The following is a 21759-nucleotide window of genomic DNA, read 5'->3' as shown; positions in this document are numbered from 1 at the left end:
TTGCAATATATTTAAGTGCGTATGAAACTGGTAGCCCTTGGCATTAATCAGTACCCAAGAAGTAGCTCTTGGTTTGAAAAAGGTTGGTGACCCCTGTTCTAGAGTGTAGTGGATTCTTTTGCTTGCATTAGTAAAGAGCTACTTCCTGTTGCTTGCACTAGCAAAGAGCTACTTCCACTAACTTGTGTTAGTAAAGAGCTACTTCATGTTGCTTGCACTAGTAAAGAGCTACTTCCTGTTTCTTTTACTAGTTAACAGCTACTTCCTGTTATTTGTGTGAGTAAAGAGCTGCTTCCTGTTGCTTGCACTAGTAAAGAGCTACTTCCACTAACTTGCGTTAGTAAAGAGCTACTTCATGTTGCTTGCACTAGTAAAGAGCTACTTCCACTAACTTGCGTTAGTAAAGAGCTACTTCCTGTTACTTGCACTAGTAAAGAGCTACTTCCACTAACTTGCGTTAGTAAAGAGCTACTTCATGTTGTTTGCACTAGTAAAGAGCTACTTCATGTTGGTTACTTTAGTAAAGAGCTACTTCATGTTGCTTGCACTAGTAAAGAGCTACTTCCACTAACTTGCGTTAGTAAAGAGCTACTTCATGTTGTTTGCACGAGTAAAGAGCTACTTCATGTTGGTTACTTTAGTAAAGAGCTACTTCATGTTGCTTGCACTAGTAAAGAGCTACTTCCACTAACTTGCATTAGTAAAGAGCTACTTCCTGTTGCTTGCACTAGTAAAGAGCTACTTCCACTAACTTGCGTTAGTAAAGAGCTACTTCATGTTGCTTGCACTAGTAAAGAGCTACTTCATGTTGCTTGCACTAGTAAAGAGCTACTTCATGTTGGTTACTTTAGTAAAGAGCTACTTCCTGTTTCTTTTACTAGTTAACAGCTACTTCCTGTTATTTGTGTGAGTAAAGAGCTGCTTCCTGTTGCTTGCACTAGTAAAGAGCTACTTCCACTAACTTGCGTTAGTAAAGAGCTACTTCATGTTGCTTGCACTAGTAAAGAGCTACTTCCACTAACTTGCGTTAGTAAAGAGCTAATTCTTGTTGCTTGCACTAGTAAAGAGCTACTTCCACTAACTTGCGTTAGTAAAGAGCTACTTCATGTTGGTTACTTTAGTAAAGAGCTACTTCATGTTGCTTGCACTAGTAAAGAGCTACTTCCACTAACTTGCGTTAGTAAAGAGCTACTTCATGTTGTTTGCACTAGTAAAGACCTACTTCATGTTGGTTACTCAAGTAAAGAGCTACTTCATGTTGCTTGCACTAGTAAAGAGCTACTTCCACTAACTTGCGTTAGTAAAGAGCTACTTCATGTTGTTTTCACTAGTAAAGAGCTAATTCATGTTGGTTACTTTAGTAAAGAGCTACTTCATGTTGCTTGCACTAGTAAAGAGCTACTTCCACCAACTTGCGTTAGTAAAGAGCTACTTCCTGTTGCTTGCACTAGTAAAGAGCTACTTCCACTAACTTGCGTTAGTAAAGAGCTACTTCATGTTGCTTGCACTAGTATAGAGCTACTTCATGTTGGTTACTTTAGTAAAGAGCTACTTCCTGTTTCTTTTACTAGTTAACAGCTACTTCCTGTTATTTGTGTGAGTAAAGAGCTGCTTCCTGTTGCTTGCACTAGTAAAGAGTTACTTCCACTAACTTGCGTTAGTAAAGAGCTACTTCATGTTGCTTGCACTAGTAAAGAGCTACTTCCACTAATTTGCGTTAGTAAAGAGCTACTTCATGTTGCTTGCACAAGTAAAGAGCTACTTCCACTAACTTGCGTTAGTAAAGAGCTACTTCATGTTGCTTGCACTAGTAAAGAGCTACTTCCACTAACTTGCGTTAGTAAAGAGCTACTTCCTGTTGCTTGCACTAGTAAAGAGCTACTTCCACTAACTTGCGTTAGTAAAGAGCTACTTCATGTTGCTTGCACTAGTAAAGAGCTACTTCCACTAACTTGCGTTAGTAAAGAGCTACTTCCTGTTGCTTGCACTAGCAAAGAGCTACTTCCACTAACTTGCGTTAGTAAAGAGCTACTTCCTGTTGCTTGCACTAGTAAAGAGCTACTTCCACTAACTTGCGTTAGTAAAGCGCTACTTCATGTTGTTTGCACTAGTAAAGAGCTACTTCATGTTGGTTACTTTAGTAAAGAGCTACTTCATGTTGCTTGCACTAGTAAAGAGCTACTTCATGTTGCTTGCACTAGTAAAGAGCTACTTCATGTTGGTTACTTTAGTAAAGAGCTACTTCCTGTTTCTTTTACTAGTTAACAGCTACTTCCTGTTATTTGTGTGAGTAAAGAGCTGCTTCCTGTTGCTTGCACTAGTAAAGAGCTACTTCCACTAACTTGCGTTAGTAAAGAGCTACTTCATGTTGCTTGCACTAGTAAAGAGCTACTTCCACTAACTTGCGTTAGTAAAGAGCTACTTCTTGTTGCTTGCACTAGTAAAGAGCTACTTCCACTAACTTGCGTTAGTAAGGAGCTACTTCATGTTGTTTGCACTAGTAAAGAGCTACTTCATGTTGGTTACTTTAGTAAAGAGCTACTTCATGTTGCTTGCACTAGTAAAGAGCTACTTCCACTAACTTGCGTTAGTAAAGAGCTACTTCATGTTGTTTGCACTAGTAAAGACCTACTTCATGTTGGTTACTCTAGTAAAGAGCTACTTCATGTTGCTTGCACTAGTAAAGAGCTACTTCCACTAACTTGCGTTAGTAAAGAGCTACTTCATGTTGTTTTCACTAGTAAAGAGCTAATTCATGTTGGTTACTTTAGTAAAGAGCTACTTCATGTTGCTTGCACTAGTAAAGAGCTACTTCCACCAACTTGCGTTAGTAAAGAGCTACTTCCTGTTGCTTGCACTAGTAAAGAGCTACTTCCACTAACTTGCGTTAGTAAAGAGCTACTTCATGTTGCTTGCACTAGTATAGAGCTACTTCATGTTGGTTACTTTAGTAAAGAGCTACTTCCTGTTTCTTTTACTAGTTAACAGCTACTTCCTGTTATTTGTGTGAGTAAAGAGCTGCTTCCTGTTGCTTGCACTAGTAAAGAGTTACTTCCACTAACTTGCGTTAGTAAAGAGCTACTTCATGTTGCTTGCACTAGTAAAGAGCTACTTCCACTAATTTGCGTTAGTAAAGAGCTACTTCATGTTGCTTGCACAAGTAAAGAGCTACTTCCACTAACTTGCGTTAGTAAAGAGCTACTTCATGTTGCTTGCACTAGTAAAGAGCTACTTCCACTAACTTGCGTTAGTAAAGAGCTACTTCCTGTTGCTTGCACTAGTAAAGAGCTACTTCCACTAACTTGCGTTAGTAAAGAGCTACTTCATGTTGCTTGCACTAGCAAAGAGCTACTTCCACTAACTTGCGTTAGTAAAGAGCTACTTCCTGTTGCTTGCACTAGTAAAGAGCTACTTCCACTAACTTGCGTTAGTAAAGCGCTACTTCATGTTGTTTGCACTAGTAAAGAGCTACTTCATGTTGGTTACTTTAGTAAAGAGCTACTTCCTGTTTCTTTTACTAGTTAACAGCTACTTCCTGTTATTTGTGTGAGTAAAGAGCTGCTTCCTGTTGCTTGCACTAGTAAAGAGTTACTTCCACTAACTTGCGTTAGTAAAGAGCTACTTCATGTTGCTTGCACTAGTAAAGAGCTACTTCCACTAATTTGCGTTAGTAAAGAGCTACTTCATGTTGCTTGCACAAGTAAAGAGCTACTTCCACTAACTTGCGTTAGTAAAGAGCTACTTCCTGTTGCTTGCACTAGCAAAGAGCTACTTCCACTAACTTGCGTTAGTAAAGAGCTACTTCCTGTTGCTTGCACTAGTAAAGAGCTACTTCCACTAACTTGCGTTAGTAAAGCGCTACTTCATGTTGTTTGCACTAGTAAAGAGCTACTTCATGTTGGTTACTTTAGTAAAGAGCTACTTCATGTTGCTTGCACTAGTAAAGAGCTACTTCCACTAACTTGCGTTAGTATAGAGCTACTTCATGTTGCTTGCACTAGTAAAGAGCTACTTCATGTTGGTTACTTTAGTAAAGAGCTACTTCCTGTTTCTTTTACTAGTTAACAGCTACTTCCTGTTATTTGTGTGAGTAAAGAGCTGCTTCCTGTTGCTTGCACTAGTTGAGAGCTACTTCCTATTGCGTGCAGTGGTAAATAGCTACTTTCTCTTGATTGCACTAGTAATGAGCTACTTCCTGTTGCTTGAACTAGTAGAGAGCTACTTCCTGTTACTTGCGTTAGTGAAGAGCTACTTCCTGTTGCTTGCATTAGTAAAGAGCTACTTCCTAATATCGGAACAAGTTGGACCACTAGTTTAAAAAGGTTAAGAACCCCTGGTAGAGACTATCAAAATTCTGCAGATTGATGAAGAGGCAGAATGACTGTGCACTAATCAGACTTGTATTGGCATATACAGGAAAAAGTTCTGTATACCCCACAGTTCCTTTTTTATTCTTTTAGGTTTGCTCTAACCAGCAGGCAAACGTCACCACCCCTTTGGCAATCACAGCTCAGAACCATACACAATACTCCGACGCTATGCTACGCTAGGCCTACTGAAACCCACTACTACCTACCACGCAGTCTGATAGTTCATATATCAATGATGAAATATTAACATTGCAACACATGCCAATACGACCGGTTTAGTTGACTAAATTACAATTTTTAAATTTCCCGCGGAGTTTCTTGTTAAAAAGGCAGCGGAATGATGACGCGTGCGCGTGACGTCTCGGGTTGTAGCGGTCATATTAGCCCAGCACCACACACGGCTAAAAGTAGTCTATTTCATCGCATAATTACACAGTAATTTGGACATCTGTGTTGCTGAATCTTTTGCAATTTGTTCAATTAATAATGGAGACTATAAAAAATAATGCTGTTGGTGGAAAGGGATGGATTGCAGCTGCCTTTAGCACCAAAACACAGCCAGTGTTTCTTTGTTGTGAAGCTTTAACACAGAGCGGTCAAGCGAACATGTTTCGTTACGTCAACCAGCATGTTTTTGGATGGGAAAATTGTGATATTAAGTCGGCTCTTACCGGAGACTTCAGTGGATTATGGGACCTCCTCCTGCAGCTCAAAAAGGCAGCTGTGATCTTGGCTCCTCGGCTTCTCTCAGAGACACTGGCGTTCACCGCAGCTATCCGAGTTTCAGGTATGTCTTTACAATCTCACTAAAACACTATTAACACATGAAGCAGATAAGGGATCTTCCAGAATTATCCTAGTAAATGTGTCTAATTACATCGGAAACGCCGCCTGCGCCTAGTACTTCACTCTAAAGGTCCTCATCCACGAATCTTTCATCCTCGCTCAAATTAATGGAGAAATTGTCGCTTTCTAGCTCAGGGGTAAGGAACCTATAGCTCTAGAGCCAGATGTGACTCTTTTGATGACCGCACCTGGCCTTCAGATAAATCTTAGCTGACATTGATTAACACGATAAGTAATTAATAATTCCGCTGGTAATCACAGTGTTAAAAATAACGTTCAAAATATAAAACATTGTCATGCATTTTAATCCATCCATCTGGTTTCTACCACACCTGTTCAAGAAGTCGCATTAATGGTATGAAGTAATTTATTTATTGTTGGTTAGTTTCAGAATAAAAATGTTATTAAAAAGAATTAGAGACTTATTATACTCTAAAAATATTGGTCTTACTTAAAAATGCACGCATTTAGTTGTATTTAGTTTAAAAATATATATATATATGGCTCTCACAGAAATACTTTCTAAAATGTTTGGCTTGTATGGCTCTCTCTGCCAAAAAGGTTCCCGACCCCTGCTCTAGCTACTGCTGGCTATGATTGTAAACAATGTGAGGATGTGAGGAGCCCTACAACCCGTGACGTCACACGCACATCATCTGCTACTTCCGGTAAAGGCAAGGCTTTTTTATTAGCGACCAAAAGTTGGGAACTTTATCGTCGATGTTCTCTACTAAATCCCCTCAGCAAAAATATGGCAATATCGCGAAATGATCAAGTATGACACATAGAAGTGAAGTGATGTGAATTATATTTGTATAGCGCTTTTCTCAAGTGACTCAAAGCGCTTTACATAGTGAAACCCAATATCTAAGTTACATTTAAACCAGTGTGGGTGGCACTGGGAGCAGGTGGGTAAAGTGTCTTGCCCAAGGACACAACGGCAGTGACTAGGATGGCGGAAGTGCGAATCGAACCTGCAACCCTCAAGTTGCTGGCACGGCCACTCTACCAACCGAGCTATACCGCTATACCGTTTGAATAAGAAAATCTCATTTCAGTAGGCCTTTAAGTTGGGAAAAATGGTAAAATGGGTTATACTTCCATCCATCCATTTTCTACCGCTTATTCCCTTTCGGGGTCACGGGGGGCGCTGGCACCTATCTCAGCTACAATTGGGCGGAAGGCGGGGTACACCCTGGACAAGTCGCCACCTCATCGCAGGGCCAACACAGATAGACAGACAACATTCACACTCACATTCACACACTAGGGCCAATTTAGTGTTGCCAATCAACCTATCCCCAGGTGCCTGTCTTTGGAAGTGGGAGGAAGCCGGAGTACCCGGAGGGAACCCACGGATTCACGGGGAGAACATGCAAACTCCACACAGAAAGATCCTCAGCCTGGAATTGAACCCAGGACTGCAGGACCTTCGTATTGTGAGGCAGACGGACTAACCCCTCTTCCACCGTGAAGCCTGGGTTATACTCGTATAGCGCTTTTCTACCTTCAAGGTACTCAAAGCTCTTTCACAATATTTCCACATTCATCCATTCACACACACATTCCCACACTGATTGCGGGGGGGTGCCATGCAAGGCCCTAACCACGACACATCAGGAGCAAGGGTGAAGTGTCTTGCTCAAGGTCACAACGGATGCAACATGGTTGGTAGAAGGTGGGGATCGAACCAGGAACCCTAAGGTTGCTGGCACGGCCACTCTCTCAACCGCGCCACGCCGTCCCTCTGGTCATATGGAAACATAAGAATCCCAATACCCATATGTACAAGCAAATGTAGAAGAAATGTTTAGTCTGGATCTTGGCCATGTCAACGTCGAGTTTTGCGGGTACCACTGTGTTCCCTAAGTGCTCAAATTCCTGTAATTGTAATTATTTATCCCACAAAGACATCACATTTAAGTCTCACCTTAAAACTCATCCGTATACTCTAACCTTTAAATAGACCTCCTTTTTAGACCAGTTGATCTGCCGCTTCTTTTCTTTCTCCTATGTCCCCCCATCCCTTGTGGAGGGGGTCCGGTCCGATGACCATGGATGAAGTACTGGCTGTCCAGAGTCGAGACCCAGGATGGACCGCTCGTCGGGACCCAGGATGGACCGCTCGCCTGTATCGGTTGGGGACATCTCTACGCTGCTGATCCGCCTCCGCTTGAGATGGTTTCCTGTGGACGGGACTCTCGCTGCTGTCTTGGATCCGCTTGGACTGAACTCTCGCGGCTGTGTTGGAGCCACTATGGATTGAACTTTCATGTTAGACCCGCTCGACATCCATTGCTTTCGGTCCCCTAGAGGGGGGGGGTTGCCCACATCTGAGGTCCTCTCCAAGGTTTCTCATAGTCAGCATTGTCACTGGCGTCCCACTGGATGTGAATTCTCCCTGCCCACTGGGTGTGAGTTTTCCTTGCCCTTTTGTGGGTTCTTCCGATAATGTTGTAGTCGTAATGATTTGTGCAGTCCTTTGAGACATTTGTGATTTGGGGCTATATAAATAAACATTGATTGATTGATTGATTTTTTAAGGAACCAGGTTGCCATCATTGTATCACTAAATGTCAACCAAAAAGCGTACAAACAAGAGAAAAGTCCAATTAAAAACAATGGTATACACGTACAACACTTAACACCTTTAGTAAGTTAGTATGCGGAAATAAATTATGGATCGGATTAAGCAAAGAAATCAAACAATGTACTAATTTGATATCGTTTAAGAGGATGTTCAAACAAGTGTTTACAAAGCCCAATGAAAAAGAATGATGATAATCTTCTTAATCTGATGTCACTTTGTATATCACAACTGACTGACCTAGTAATTACCGGAAGAGAACCCTTGTATTTAGAAATTATTGGATTGCAGAGTTGCTCCTTCCTACTCCTTTTCGGAATTGTTGTAAAGACAAAATGTAAATAAGTGACGTTGAAATTGTACACATGTTCTAAATAAACTTCAACCAACCCACGAAACAAGACGCTGAAAAAAGATCCTCTAGCTCTGATTCAGACTTACACGTACTGCAGCTTGACGTTGTGCTGGAAGGCGTTGGCGGCGATGAGCCTCAGCTTGCATGACGTCACAGTTCTGGAGTCGGGGAAAAAACAAAATGGAATCAGAAATGATTGGCAGGACCACTCACATCGACGACATCACGATGGCGGCAACACGGTGCATGGAGTGATATCGAAAACAGTTGTAGCAAATATACACTAGAGTATACTCAATGGAGGTTCACTCTCTCAAATGAGGTCTTCTCAATATTGTTCTTGTTGTGAGAACATCATGAAACTGTTATGGCTACTCCTATTCACTGCACAGGACCGTAAGAACGTTCAATCTCTGTGTCTCGTAAAACTCAAAAGTAATATTAGTACTAGAATTTTCGATTCCCTATGAATGCATGTGTTCAAACCGCCGAACCGTGTGACTAGAACGTAAATGTTTGAATGTCCAGGGTGAGTGGAGTGTGTGCATGTTGGAACGATTCGAATCGGATGAGAAATGTAGGATACATGAACTGAAAACTTAGTGAGCGTAGTTTTTTTTCTGGCGCTTTTGCAATGGCCATTCTAAAAATAAACTACGTCTCTCATAATCTCTCTAGAGCGCAAGATCGGACGGCGGGGTCGTGGATGGCAGTAAAAAGGAGAAAAGGAGAAATCATGCGGGAAAAGTGTGATCGGAAAAGATAAGACAAAATGGTTTTATGGACATTTTCTGAACAATTCATCAAAATCCATCCATAACTGTTTGAGTTATGTCGCTAACAAACAGGCAGACAAACCTTGGCGAAAACATAACCTTTTTGGTGGACGTCTGCATACAAAAGCGCTACTTTTGTCTCGAGCGTTTCCAAGGCTGGAAAATATGTGAAGCTCCTTGATAAACCATCACCCGGAAAATATATTTGAAGCCAGCGAATCAATTTTGAGGGATTTGCACAATTCCACAATAATATCGTACCATGGCCTTAACACTGTACCATGAACTGATTAACGTGGACCCCGACTTAAATAAGTTAAAAAACGTATTCAGGTGTAACCATTTAGTGGTCAACTGTACGAAATATGTACTGTACTGTGCAATCTACTAATAAAAGTATCAATCAATCAATCAATATCATACCGTAAGATTTTGATATCGTTACACCCCTTATGAGTACACATCCTATTGACCTAAAGGCCTACTGAAATGAAATGTTCTTATTCAAACGGGGATAGCAGGTCCATTCTATGTGTCATACTTGATCATTTTGCGATGTTGCCATATTTTTCCTGAAAGGATTTAGTAGAGAACACGTATGATAAAGTTCGCAACTTTTGGTCGCTAATAAAAAAGCCTTGCCTGTACCGGAAGTAGCAGACAATGTGCGCGTGACGTCACGGGTTGTAGAGCTCCTCACATCCTCACATTATTTACAATCATGGCCACCGGCAGCTAGAACGATTCGGACCGGAAAGCATCAATTTCCCCATTAATTTGCGCGAGGATGAAAGATTCGTGGATGAGGATAGTGTGAGTGAAGGACTAGAAGAAAATAAAAAGTTAAAAAAAAGGCGAGGGCAGGGAGAGCGATTCAGATGTTATTAGACACTTTTACTAGGATAATTCTGGAAAATCTCTTATCTGCTCATTGTGTTACTAGTGTTTTAATGAGATTATATGGTACCTGAAAGTCGGAGGTGTGTGGCCACAGGTGTGGATGACCGAATGTGTCTCCGGTGGGAGGAGGTAATAGTCCGCAGCTGCAGGACGACGCAAGCTCCGTTCATAACTACGGTAAGAGCCGACTTAATACCACAATTTTCTCACCGAAACCTGCCGGTTGACATGTGGTCGGGAACCATGCTCGCTTGACCGCTCTGTTCCATAGTAAAGTTTCACCTTCGGTAATTTTAAACAAGGAAACACCGGCTGTGTTTGTGTTGCTAAAGGCGGCAGCAATACACCGCTTCCCACCTCCACCTTTCTACTTTGACGTCTCCATTATTAATTGAACAAATTGCAAAACATTCAGCAACACAGATGTCCAGAATACTGTGTAATTATGCGATTAAAGCGGACTACTTATAGCTTGGATCGGGCTGGGAAAAAACGTCCGCTACTACCCGAGACGTCAAAGACACTCATCATACCGCGACGTTTTCAGCAGGACACTTCGCGGGAAATTCAAAATTGCAATTTAGTAAACTAAAAAGGCCGTATTGGCATGTGTTGCAATGTTAATATTTCATCGATATATAAACTATCAGACTGTGTGGTGGGTAGTAGTGGGTTTTAGTAGGCCTTTAAGTTACTCCGCCAAGGTATCTCTGAAGGCTTTGTTGTGCCAAAGCCACCTGGACTATTATTCCTTGGACTGGCCCCAACTTTTGTGAAGACGCATTTGACCATGACCGTGTTTGTCTGGACCAGACAGTTTTTCAACCACTGTGCCGCGGCACACTTGTGTACAGTGAGATACAGTCTGGTGCCATGGGAGATTATGTAATTTCACCAAATGAGTTAAAAAAAACATTTTGCCAACCACTAATTATAATTAGAAAAGAATGCGCCATTGATAGTCTGTGCTGTCTAGAGATTGGCAGAGTAACCGTGTAATACCCTTTCATATCAGTAGGTGGCAGCAGGTAGATAATTGCTTTGTAGACGTCGGGAAGATGGTATGTCGTGATCACAATATGCAGATGACAGCGGGAAGCAGGGTGCAGGTAAAAATGTATCTGATGCTTAAACCAAAAATAATAAAAGGCAAGTGCCACTAAGAGAAGACATTGAACATTAGGGATGGCTATGCAAAACGGAACTAAAACCGAACTGGCTGCAAAGTAAACAAAAACAGAATGTTGGGCGACACCAAAGACTTACAATTCGTGGAGCAGACCAGTGTTCATTTTGTTGACGAAAAATTTTCGTCATGACCTTTTTTTCCTGACTCAAACGAGACAATAACTGAATAAAAAATAATTTACGTGGACTAAGACGAGGACGAGGTGTATTGACATATTCGTCAACGAATAAAAACGAGACGAAAATGTCTGCCAGAGACGAGAGATCCAATCGGAACTCATTTCGTTAGGAAGAGGCGGGAGGGGTTGGGAAGAGAACCCATCAGAGCGACGTGGTAAGGAAGTTACGTAAACGTAGTTTGCGTTTGAGACTGACCCAGGAATGCGTTGCAGTGCAGAAGACAACATGTCAACGCCGGGGAGGAAGAGGAGAGAGGACATATGGGGAAATTTTATATTTGACGTCAAAGATAACAAGACGCAGTGTAAGAAATGCAGCGCGAGGATTACGGGGAAAAAACACAACAAACTTGAAGCGACATTTACAGTCGAATCACCCCGAAATCCACACACAGGTAAGCATTTTCCACAACATACAACTCACTCGACGTTATCCCGTTTATTACACAGTTTACTCGTGAAATACTAAATTAGAGACATGATTTTCATCAAAATACGACTTGTATCGGTGATTTTTCCGCTGTTTTGCTTTGACTTTCAGAAATTGAAGGGAAAGTTTACATATTACCCCCTTAGTTGACTAAATCTACTGTAGTTTTCGTCGACTATAATCTTATGATATTTCGTCAAATAAAACTAGACTAAAACTAAAACAATTTAAATAACTAAATTATGACTAAAACTAAATTACATTTTAGTCAAAAGACTATGACTAAAACTATCCAATCCAATCCAATCCACTTTATTTATATAGCACATTTAAACAACAATAACGTTTCCAAAGTCCTGCACAGCCATGTTAAAAACAATTGTAAAAAAATAAATAAATAAAAGAAAATAAAAAAAGTATATGTATATATATATATATATATATATATATATATATATATATATATATATATATATATATATATATATATATATATATATATTATGCTCCACCAATGACTGAATAAAAACAAAAAATAAATAAATATAAAACCAATAAAAACAATATAAAAATAAATATGATTAAAAACTATTTTAAAGGGTAAAATCAATTAAAACAGTAAAATAGAAATCAAAGTGTATAAAAAACACAGAGGACAACAGAGAACAGAGGACCACACAACTCACATAGTGTTAAAAGCCAAAGAATAAAAGTGGGTCTTAAGACGAGACTTAAAACACTCCACTGTGGAAGCAGTTTGAACATGGAGCGGCAGAGTGTTCCAGAGCTTAGGGCCGACCACAGAGAAGGCCCTGTCTCCCCTGGTCTTAAGTCTGGTCTTGGGCACCACGAGCTGGAACTGGTTCTCGGACCTCAGAGCGCGCGCAGGAATGTAAATTCCAGCGCGCAAATTTTGCTGTCAAAATTAACACCGGAGCAGACGGCGTCCACAAAGTACATCCGTACATGACATGACAATCAACAACGTCCACACAAAGAAAGATAAAAACATCTTAAATAGTCGTGGTTGCTAAAAAAAAAAAAAAAAAGCAAGTACGGGGAATGGCGCTCAAAGGAAGACATGAAAATGCTACAGGAAAATACCAACACAACTGGAAAAGCCACCAAAATAGGAGCGCAAGACGAACTAAAACACGACGCACAGGAAAACAGCAAAAAACTCAAAATAAGTCACGGCGTGATGTGACAGGTGGTGACAGTACACCTACTTTGAGACAAGAGCTATAGTGATGCATGCTTGGTTACGGTTTAAATTCATATCCAACAATTGCGACAACGACTTTTTATTGTCTAACTAGTTTCATTTTTTAATGATTTTTGCTGGTGGTGTGCCTCTGGATTTTTTCAATGAAAAAAATGTGCCTTGTCTCAAAAAAGGTTGAAAAACCCTGGACTATCAGAAGGAGGAAGAGTTGTTGATCAAGGCTCTTTGCTCGGCAGTATAGCTAGCTGATTGCGACTGAGACCAACGCTTTCATTTTAACCAGTCTCCCTTTTTTGGATAAAAGTTATTGTAGAAGTACCTGACCTTTGGAAACATGGGTAGAGTCTAACCAAAGCAACAGTGTGACGTGGGGAGGCTTCCCAGAACAGAGGATGTTGTGAGCACCAAGGCTGTTAATGGTTTTGAAATGACTATCGTATTCTCAGCGGCTCTTAAATCAAGGGTGGGATGAAATGGAATAGCAATCAAGTTCTAATGCAGCATTCCGGATAAGCGTCTGTCATTGCGGTGTTTGTCCAAACTCACAAACACATTAGAAAAAACGTCTGCCAATGTGACCTGCCAGGGAATAAGAAGATGTAGCAAGAGGGGTGAGGGTTGCAACTTAGTCCGTGCCCGCCATGGGCTTGAAACGTTTTTTTTTATTTGGGTTTCGTTTTTTATGTCAGGTAAAATAGGGCGATATCTAATAACAAAGGCACTAGAGATGCGCGGATAGGCAATTATATCAACCGCATTCGCATCACCAATGTCGTCATCCACCCGCCGTCCACCCGAACCAACATTTTATCAGGACAGTACCCGCCCGCCAACCGCCCGCTATAATACATCAGAAGTTGTTCACCTTTACCACTCACAGAGCTGATTAAACCTGATTCATAGAGTGATGATGTCAATTGGAGCCGCTAACGTTCTCGCGACTATCCAATAGCGTTCATTCTGATTACAGGAATATTGACGTGCTGTGAAGTCATTGACTTGGACACCTTCAACAACATGTACGAACCGATTGTTGGTCCGGCAACATGTTGTGTGCAGTTTATGCAACTACAAGATTGAAAGGCATACTGGGTGACACAGAGTACACTGATGGTTGTGATATAAACAACTTTAACACTTACTAATATGCGCCACGCTGTGAAGCCACACCCAACAAGATTGACAAACACATTTCCGGAGAACATCCTTACAGTAACACAACATAAACGCACACAACAAATACCCATAATCCTTTGTATTCATGACACTACCTGAATATAATTTAAACCCCAGCACCCACTACCCCTCCCATGTTACCGACGCACAGGGGGGGGTGTAAATTAGTCAGGAAGTGTCATGAATACAAAGAATAATGGGTATTTGTTGTGTTGCGTTTATGTTGTGTTACTGTGAGGATGTTCTCCCGAAATGTGTTTGTCGTTCTTAATTGGTGTGGCTTCACAGCGTGACGCATATTACTAAGAGTGTTAAAATTGTTTCTATCACAACCATTAGTGTACTCTGTGTCACCCAGTATGCCTTGCAGTCGTGTGCGTGTTGCCGCAGAAGCCACACACAACATGATGCTGGACTGACAAGCAGATCGTACATGTTGTAGAAGGCGACAAAGCCAATGGCTTCATAGCACACCCTAATATTTATTATCTGGGTGACTGCCGGCAGTCATTCATGAGAATAATAGCGTCTCTAATTGTCTTCTTCGCTTTATGACACGGGTCTTCTTAAATGGCACTTTGAATGGTAAAGAATACCGATCACAGAACCATGCATATCAAATATTTCGGGATGGTTCAACCGCCACCCGCCCGAATCTAATTAAAATCTATTTTGTCGTCATGTCACCCGCCCGACCCGCGGTTTATCCGAGGACTCCGCGGATGAGACCGCAAACCGCGCATCTCTAAAAGGCACGTTGACTGAGACGATAACACAATTAACTGACATGCTAGCTAACCTTAAAAAGAGACAGAACTGTTGACAGAAACAAAATCCAATCATATTTAATTTCGTCTTGTCGATGGGCAAGACAAATTGGGAATATATATACAGCCCACACTTTTTCTGCAGGCGAGCTACTTTTCAATTGACCAACTCGAGGGGATCTACCTCATTTATATATATCATTTATATTTATTTATTTATGAAAGTGACATTTTTGTAAACAAGTTAAATGTGTTTAATGATAATACAAGCATGTGTAACACATATAGATGTCTTTCTTTCACAAAGACAAGAATATAAGTTGGTGTATTACCTGATTCTGATGACTTGCATTGATTGGAATCAGACAGTAATGATGATAACGCCCACATTTTCAAATGGAGGAGAAAAAAAGTTGTCCTTTCTGTACAATACCACATGAAAGTGGTTGGTTTTTGGCATCTAATTCATCCAGCTTCCATACACTTTACAAGAAAAACATTGGAGGCAAATTCCGTAGCTTGCTTGATTGACATTCACGGCACCCGAGGGTCTTGTGAGATGACGCTGGCTGCTGCCAGTTCATTATTATGAAAAAATGACAGAGAGGAAGGCGAGAAACACTTTTTATTTCAACAGACTTTCGCGCCGTCCCTTCCGTCAAAACTCTAAAGGCCGACTGCACATTTCCTATCTTCACAATAAAAGCCCTGCTTCATGCTGCCTGCGCTAACAAAATAAGAGTCTCGGAAAGCTGGCGTGCACAAGTGATGTGCACGCCAGCTTTCTGAGGGATCGCTTGTGCACGCCAGTTTTCCGAGACTCTGTAATTAGTTAGCGCAGGCAGCATGAAGCAGGGCTTTTATTGTGAAGATAGGAAATGTGCAGTCGGGCTTTAGCGTTTTGACGGAAGGTACGGCGCGAGAGTCTGTTGAAATAAAAAGTGTTTCTCGCCTTCCTCTCGGTCATATTTTAATAATAATGATCTTGCAGCAGCCAGCGTCATCTCACAAGACCCTCCGGTACCGTGAATGTCATTTAAGTGACGTCTTGGTGAAGATTGATGATCACTCATTTTTAGGTCTATTTTTTTTAAAAGCCTGGCTGGAGATCGACTGACACACCCCCCGCGGTCTACTGGTAGCTCACGATCGACGTAATGGGCACCCCTGACTTACAGGCTCCGTCTGTCCAAAACTGACTACGTGTACAGTACAACTGACTACGTCTACGGTACATTCTCCTGCAACAAAGTTAGCTGCGTCTGTACATACTACCTTCAACAAAAGTCTTCAAGCTGGATGTGTCCCTGCTGCTGGAAAACCTCTTGACTTGTGCCCGTCCCCAAGGTAGTAAGGCCGGTCGGATACAAGAATTACAGACCAGTGGCACTAATATCTGTCATTATGAAGACCTTTGAGAAAACACAGGTAGAGCAAGCTCTTGACCCCCTACAGCAGGGGTTACCAACTTTTTTGAAACCAAGAGCTACTTCTTGGGTACTGATTAATGCAAAGGGCTACCAGTTTGATACACACTTAAATAAATTGCCAGAAATAGCCAATTTGCTCAATTTGCCTTTATTAAATAAATCTATATATATGTAAAAAATGGGTATTTCTGTCTGTCATTCCATCGTACATTTTTTTTCCCTTTTACGGAAGGTTTTGTGTGGAGAATAAATGAAGAAAAAACACTTAATAGAACGATTTAAAAGAGGAGAAAACACGAAAAAAAAGAAAAATTAATTTTGAAACAGTTTATCTTCAATTTCGACTCTTTAAAATTCAAAATTCAACGGAAAAAAATGAAGAGAAAAACTAGCTAATTCAAATCTTTTTGAAAAAAATAAAGAATTTATGGAACATCATTAGTCATTTTTCCTGATTAAGATTAATTTTAGAATTTTGATGACATGTTGAAATGTCATCAAAATTTCCAATCTGCACTTTGTTAGAATATATAACAAATTGGACCAAGCTATATTTCTAACAAAGACAAATCATTATTTCTTCTAGAAATTTCCAGAACAAAAATTTTAAAATAAATTCAAAAGACTTTGAAATAAGATTTAAATTTGATTCTACATATTTTCTAGATTTGCCAGAATATTTTTGGGGAATTTTAATCGTAATAAGTTTGAAGAAATATTTCACAAATATTCTTTGTCAAAAAAACAGAAGTTAAAATGAAGAATTATATTAAAATGTATTTATTATTCTTTACAATAAAAAAAAATACTTGAACATTGATTTAAATTATCAGGAAAGAAGAGGAAGGAATTTAAAAGTGTTTAAAAATCCAAAAATCATTTTTAAGGTTGTATTTTTTCTCTAAAATTGTCTTTTTGAAAGTTATAAGAAGCAAAGTAAAAAAAAAAAAAAAGAATTTATTTAAACAAGTGAAGACCAAGTCTTTTAAAATAATTTCTTGGATTTTCAAATTCTATTTGAGTTTTCTCTTTCTTAGAATTAAATACGTCAAGCAAAGCGAGACCAGCTTGCTAATAAATAAATACAATTTAAAAAATAGAGGCAGCTCACTGGTAAGTGCTGCTATTTGAGCTATTTTTAGAACAGGCCAGCGGGCGACTCATCTGGTCCTTACGGGCTACCTGTTGCCCGCGGGCACCGCGTTGGTGACCCCCTGCCCTACAGTTTGCCTACCAGGGGTACATGGTTGTGGAAGATGCGGTCCTTTACATGATCCGTCGGTCCGTTTCCTTCCTGGAGAGAACTGGAGGCTATGTGAGGCTGGCTTTATTTGACGTCACCAGTGTGTTTACACCAGGGGTGCCCATTACGTCGATCGCGATCGACTGGTCGATCTCGGAGGGTGTGTCAGTCGATCTCAAGCCAGGCATTAAAAAATAGACATAAAAATGAGCAATCATCAATCATACCAAGACTTCACTTTCGTCAGTTGTTTGACATTCTCGGCACCCGAGGATCTTGTGAGATGACGCTGGCTGCTGCGAGCTCATATTTAAGAAAAAAATCACTAACAGGCCGGACGCAGAGAAACACATTTTATTTCTAGAGACTCCGTACCTACTGTCAAAACTCTAAAGACCGACTGCACAGTTCCTGTTTTCACCATAAAAGACATGTTTCATCCTGCCTGTGCTAACAAAATAAGAGTCTCAGAAAGCTAGCGTGCACAAGCTAGCAAGCTACGGAGTTTGATGCCAATGTATTTCTCCCCCGCCCTCAGCGACCGCTTTCTCACTTGCTTGCCCACCCGCACACTCACTGACGTCACTCACCTGCTGCCAGACATTAAAGGGCCACACACATATGCTACTCTCATAACAAAGTGTTTAAAAACGAGTATGCAAGTTGGACAAATGAGATGCCAAATCCAACCACTTTCATGTGGTATTGGACAGAAAGGAGGACTTTTTTTTTTCCTCCATTTGAAAATGCGGACGTTATCAGCACCACTGTCTAATTCCAATCAATGCAAGTCATCAGAATCAGGTAATACACCAACTTATATTCTTGTCTTCATGAAAGAAAGGAATCTATGTGTGTTAAACATGCTTGTATTATCATTAAACACCATTAACTTGTTAACAAAAATGTCTCTTTCATAAATAAATAAATATAAATTATAAATAGGAATGAGGTAGATCTCCTCGACTTGGTCAATTGAAAAGTAGCTCGCCTGCAGAAAAAGTGTGAGCGCCCCTGGTTTACACCATCCAGCCTCTCTTACTAAGGGGGAAACTGCTGTGGATCGGAGTGGATCCTATTTTTACCAATCGGATCTACGACTACCTGTCAGGACAGTCACAATATTTTAGGCTAAGGAGGGCGTTTTATCCTCTGAGGGGATGAAACAGAGTACAGGGTCTTGGTGGCTGCTTTCTCTGACCGGAGCAAGAGAAATGGTCTAATCCTTAACACGTCCAAGACCAAGGAGATGGTCATTGACTTTTACAGGGGTTCCTCCCATCAGCCGGGCAAAACAAATGGAAAGGATATTGAAGTGGTCCAGTAGTACGAGTACCTGGGAGTCCACCAGGACCACAAACTTGACTGGTCAGCACAGGCAAATGCTGTGTAGAAGAAAGGTCAGAGCAGACTCTTCATCATGAGGAGGCTGAGGTCTTTTGATGTGAGCAGTCTGATGTCACACATATTTTAATCAGTCTGTAGTAGCTAGTGTCATTTTTCTTTGGTGTTGTGCGTTGGGGCGATAGCAGGGCCCAGAAACGGCTGATGTGATGGGGCAAAATGCGGACTCTATGGGAGTTGTGCTTGAAAGAAGGAACGAGGGCTCTCTTGCAGGGCATCCCGAGTAACCCCAGGCATCCTTTGCATGACACTATACTCAAAGTAACCGTAGCAACAGGCTCCTCTCATTACACTGCAGAACAAAACGGTACAAGAGATATTTTGTTCCTTCGGTCGTAAGACTGAGCTATACATATACATTTTATTTCCTTTGTTGGTATGTTTGAGAATTAAGAATGTATAGTTGTTGGTATGTTCGGATGCGTTTTCCTGCTCCTGAACACTTGAATTCCCCACACAGGGGATCAATAGAGTATCTATTTATCTATTGGTCATAACAACTTATGTGAAATGTAAGGCGATTGGTTGGAACTACTTTTTCTGTAACCAACTTAATGTTCCTCACGGACAAGACCAAGGAAGAAATAATCAAAAATGTCAATACATGTAAATCCAAGCCCTCAACTGACTGTAACGGAATTGATACGGAACCCACCGATCATTTAAACTAAGCACATTCCCAAACAAATGAAAATAGCAAAAGTTGTACTGATTTATAAGACTGGAGACAAATACTAGTATACACACTTCAAAACTGTTCCTTCACTTCCACAAATTATTGAAAAATCATTTAACAACAGGTTGTACGAATTCATAAATAAAAGTAGAATGATCGCGGACAACCAACATTGTTCAACCTTTATAGACGTTACAAAGGACTTAAAGTTAGTTTTATTAGGGTCCTTGGCCCATTGCCAAAGGACTCCATAGGAGTCCTTTGCCATGGGCCAAGGACCCTATTGAAACTGCTGTGTTTTATTATTATTCCGCACCTACGCGCTGTAATTTGACCCCCTTAACATGCTTCAAAACACACCAAATTTGACACACACGTCGGTATAGCAAACTTTCCCAACATTTAAGCAACCAATCCCCCAAAATGAAAATTGTGCTCTAGCGCCCCCTAGGAAAAAATTACAGACAAAACTGCATGTAACTTCTGTTAGGAATGTCATAGCGACATGAAACAAAAACTCCTATGTAGGTCTGACTTAGACCCAATTTTCATACACTCACTTCTTTCAGCAAAAATCTACAGGAAGTTGGCAAAAACCCCTTCAAAATAAAATTTTCGCAAAAAATGCAATTTTTGCCTCTTTGCGCTGTAAATTGACCCCTTTAAAATGCTTCAAAAGTCACCAAACTTGGCGCACACATAAGGACTGGCGAATATTGCGATCTAATGAAAAAACCAAACCCCAAAACTCAAAATTGCGCTCTAGCGGTGTTTTTGAATAAAACACTGAAAAAACTGCTCCTAGGAAGAAAACACAGACAAAATTGCTTGTAACTTCCGGTAGGAATGTCGGAGAGACATGAAACAAAAAACCACTATGTAGGTCTCGCTTAGACCTACATTTCATAGATTGACAACCCCCAACAAAAATCAACAGGAAGTTTGCAATCCCCCCTTCAAAACAAAACAAAAGACAAAAGTTTTGTAAAAACCGGTCACCTTTCTTCAAACATTATCTCCTCTGAGTGCGTTTGTTGTTTTGGCTTCAAACTCGCACAGGAGAGAGATTGAACCCTTCTGATTAAAAGTGTAGAACAGAGTTTTGATAAGTTCTCAGGTTTTGATTTTACGCGCCTTCAAAGAACCCCTGTGCAAAGTCTCCTAAAAAAATTCATTTTTGCCTCTTTGAGCTGTTATTTGACCCCCTTAAAATGCTTCTAAACTCACCAAACTTGACACACACATCAGGTCTGGCAAAAATTGCGATCTGATGAAAAAACCTAACCTCAAAACTCAAAATTGCGCTCTAACGCCCCCCTAGGAATACAACACGGACAAACTGCTCCTAGGAAGAAAACACAGACAAAACTGCTTGTAACTTCCGGTAGGAATGTCAGAGAGACATGAAACAAAAAACACTATGTAGGTCTAACTTAGACCTACATTTTAATAATCAACATACTTTAGCAAAAATCAACAGGAAGTTTGATATTTTCACTTCAATACAACAACTGCATTACTTTCACAATGCATTAGATTCTCAAAATAGTGGCTCCAAGGCGTCTTCTAACGCTTATCCGGCCGTGGGTCTCGGGGGCAGCAGCCAAAGGCGGACCCGACCAACGCTGCTTGCAGCTTTAACTTTATTTGTATCTGTGTTTTGTTTAGGAGAGAACACACATAAGCTATAACAAATGATAACAGAATAAATTAACAAATTAAAAAGATAGTTCCACAAAAGCAAAACTAAATAATGATATTAAAAGGGTAAAATAAAACAATTGTAATATAGTACATCACATGGCAGACTTCATGAGGGACAAAAAACATAAGAAAACAATCACTTACTGAACAATATCAGCTCTCACCGGAATGTTTACATCTACCCATTTAGAAGAAAATGTCATTATAATCCATGTAAATGGTTAAAAAAAAAAGCCGGTGCCACAAATTAGCGCCTCTTTGTGTGTTTCCCGCCATTTCCAGGTTGAAGTTGGATGTCAAAGTTGAGCAACTTGTGGCTTCTACTATCCAGGAGAAAGGCATGATTTATAATCTACAATTAACTTTCACCAACTCAGAGGCGATGCAGCAGGTCAATATGTCGATATAGCAGCATAAAAAAAGTTAGCTATCACAGCGCCACGAATCACGGCACCAATAAAAATAGTTTGTAAACGCTCATTTCCAATACTTCTCAACATTGG

The 21759-nt window shown here is 40.5% G+C and overlaps 1 protein-coding gene across 3 annotated transcripts in view; it reads right to left on the bottom strand.

Moving 5' to 3' along the window:
* ntrk1 (neurotrophic tyrosine kinase, receptor, type 1) overlaps positions 1–21759 on the bottom strand; it is a 279190-nt gene that overhangs the window by 98651 nt on the left and 158780 nt on the right. For all 3 annotated transcript variants that reach the window (XM_061882335.1, XM_061882336.1, XM_061882337.1), the window contains one exon: positions 8245–8316. In XM_061882335.1, the coding sequence (XP_061738319.1) occupies positions 8245–8316 (72 nt within the window). The remainder of the gene's footprint in view (positions 1–8244; positions 8317–21759) is intronic.

The sequence above is a fragment of the Nerophis ophidion genome, linkage group LG21 (genome assembly GCF_033978795.1).
Source record: "Nerophis ophidion isolate RoL-2023_Sa linkage group LG21, RoL_Noph_v1.0, whole genome shotgun sequence".
In the NCBI taxonomy this organism is placed as follows: Eukaryota; Metazoa; Chordata; class Actinopteri; order Syngnathiformes; family Syngnathidae; genus Nerophis; species Nerophis ophidion.
Note: the sequence above shows the minus strand (reverse complement) of the source record. Positions and strands in the feature narration are given on the sequence as shown.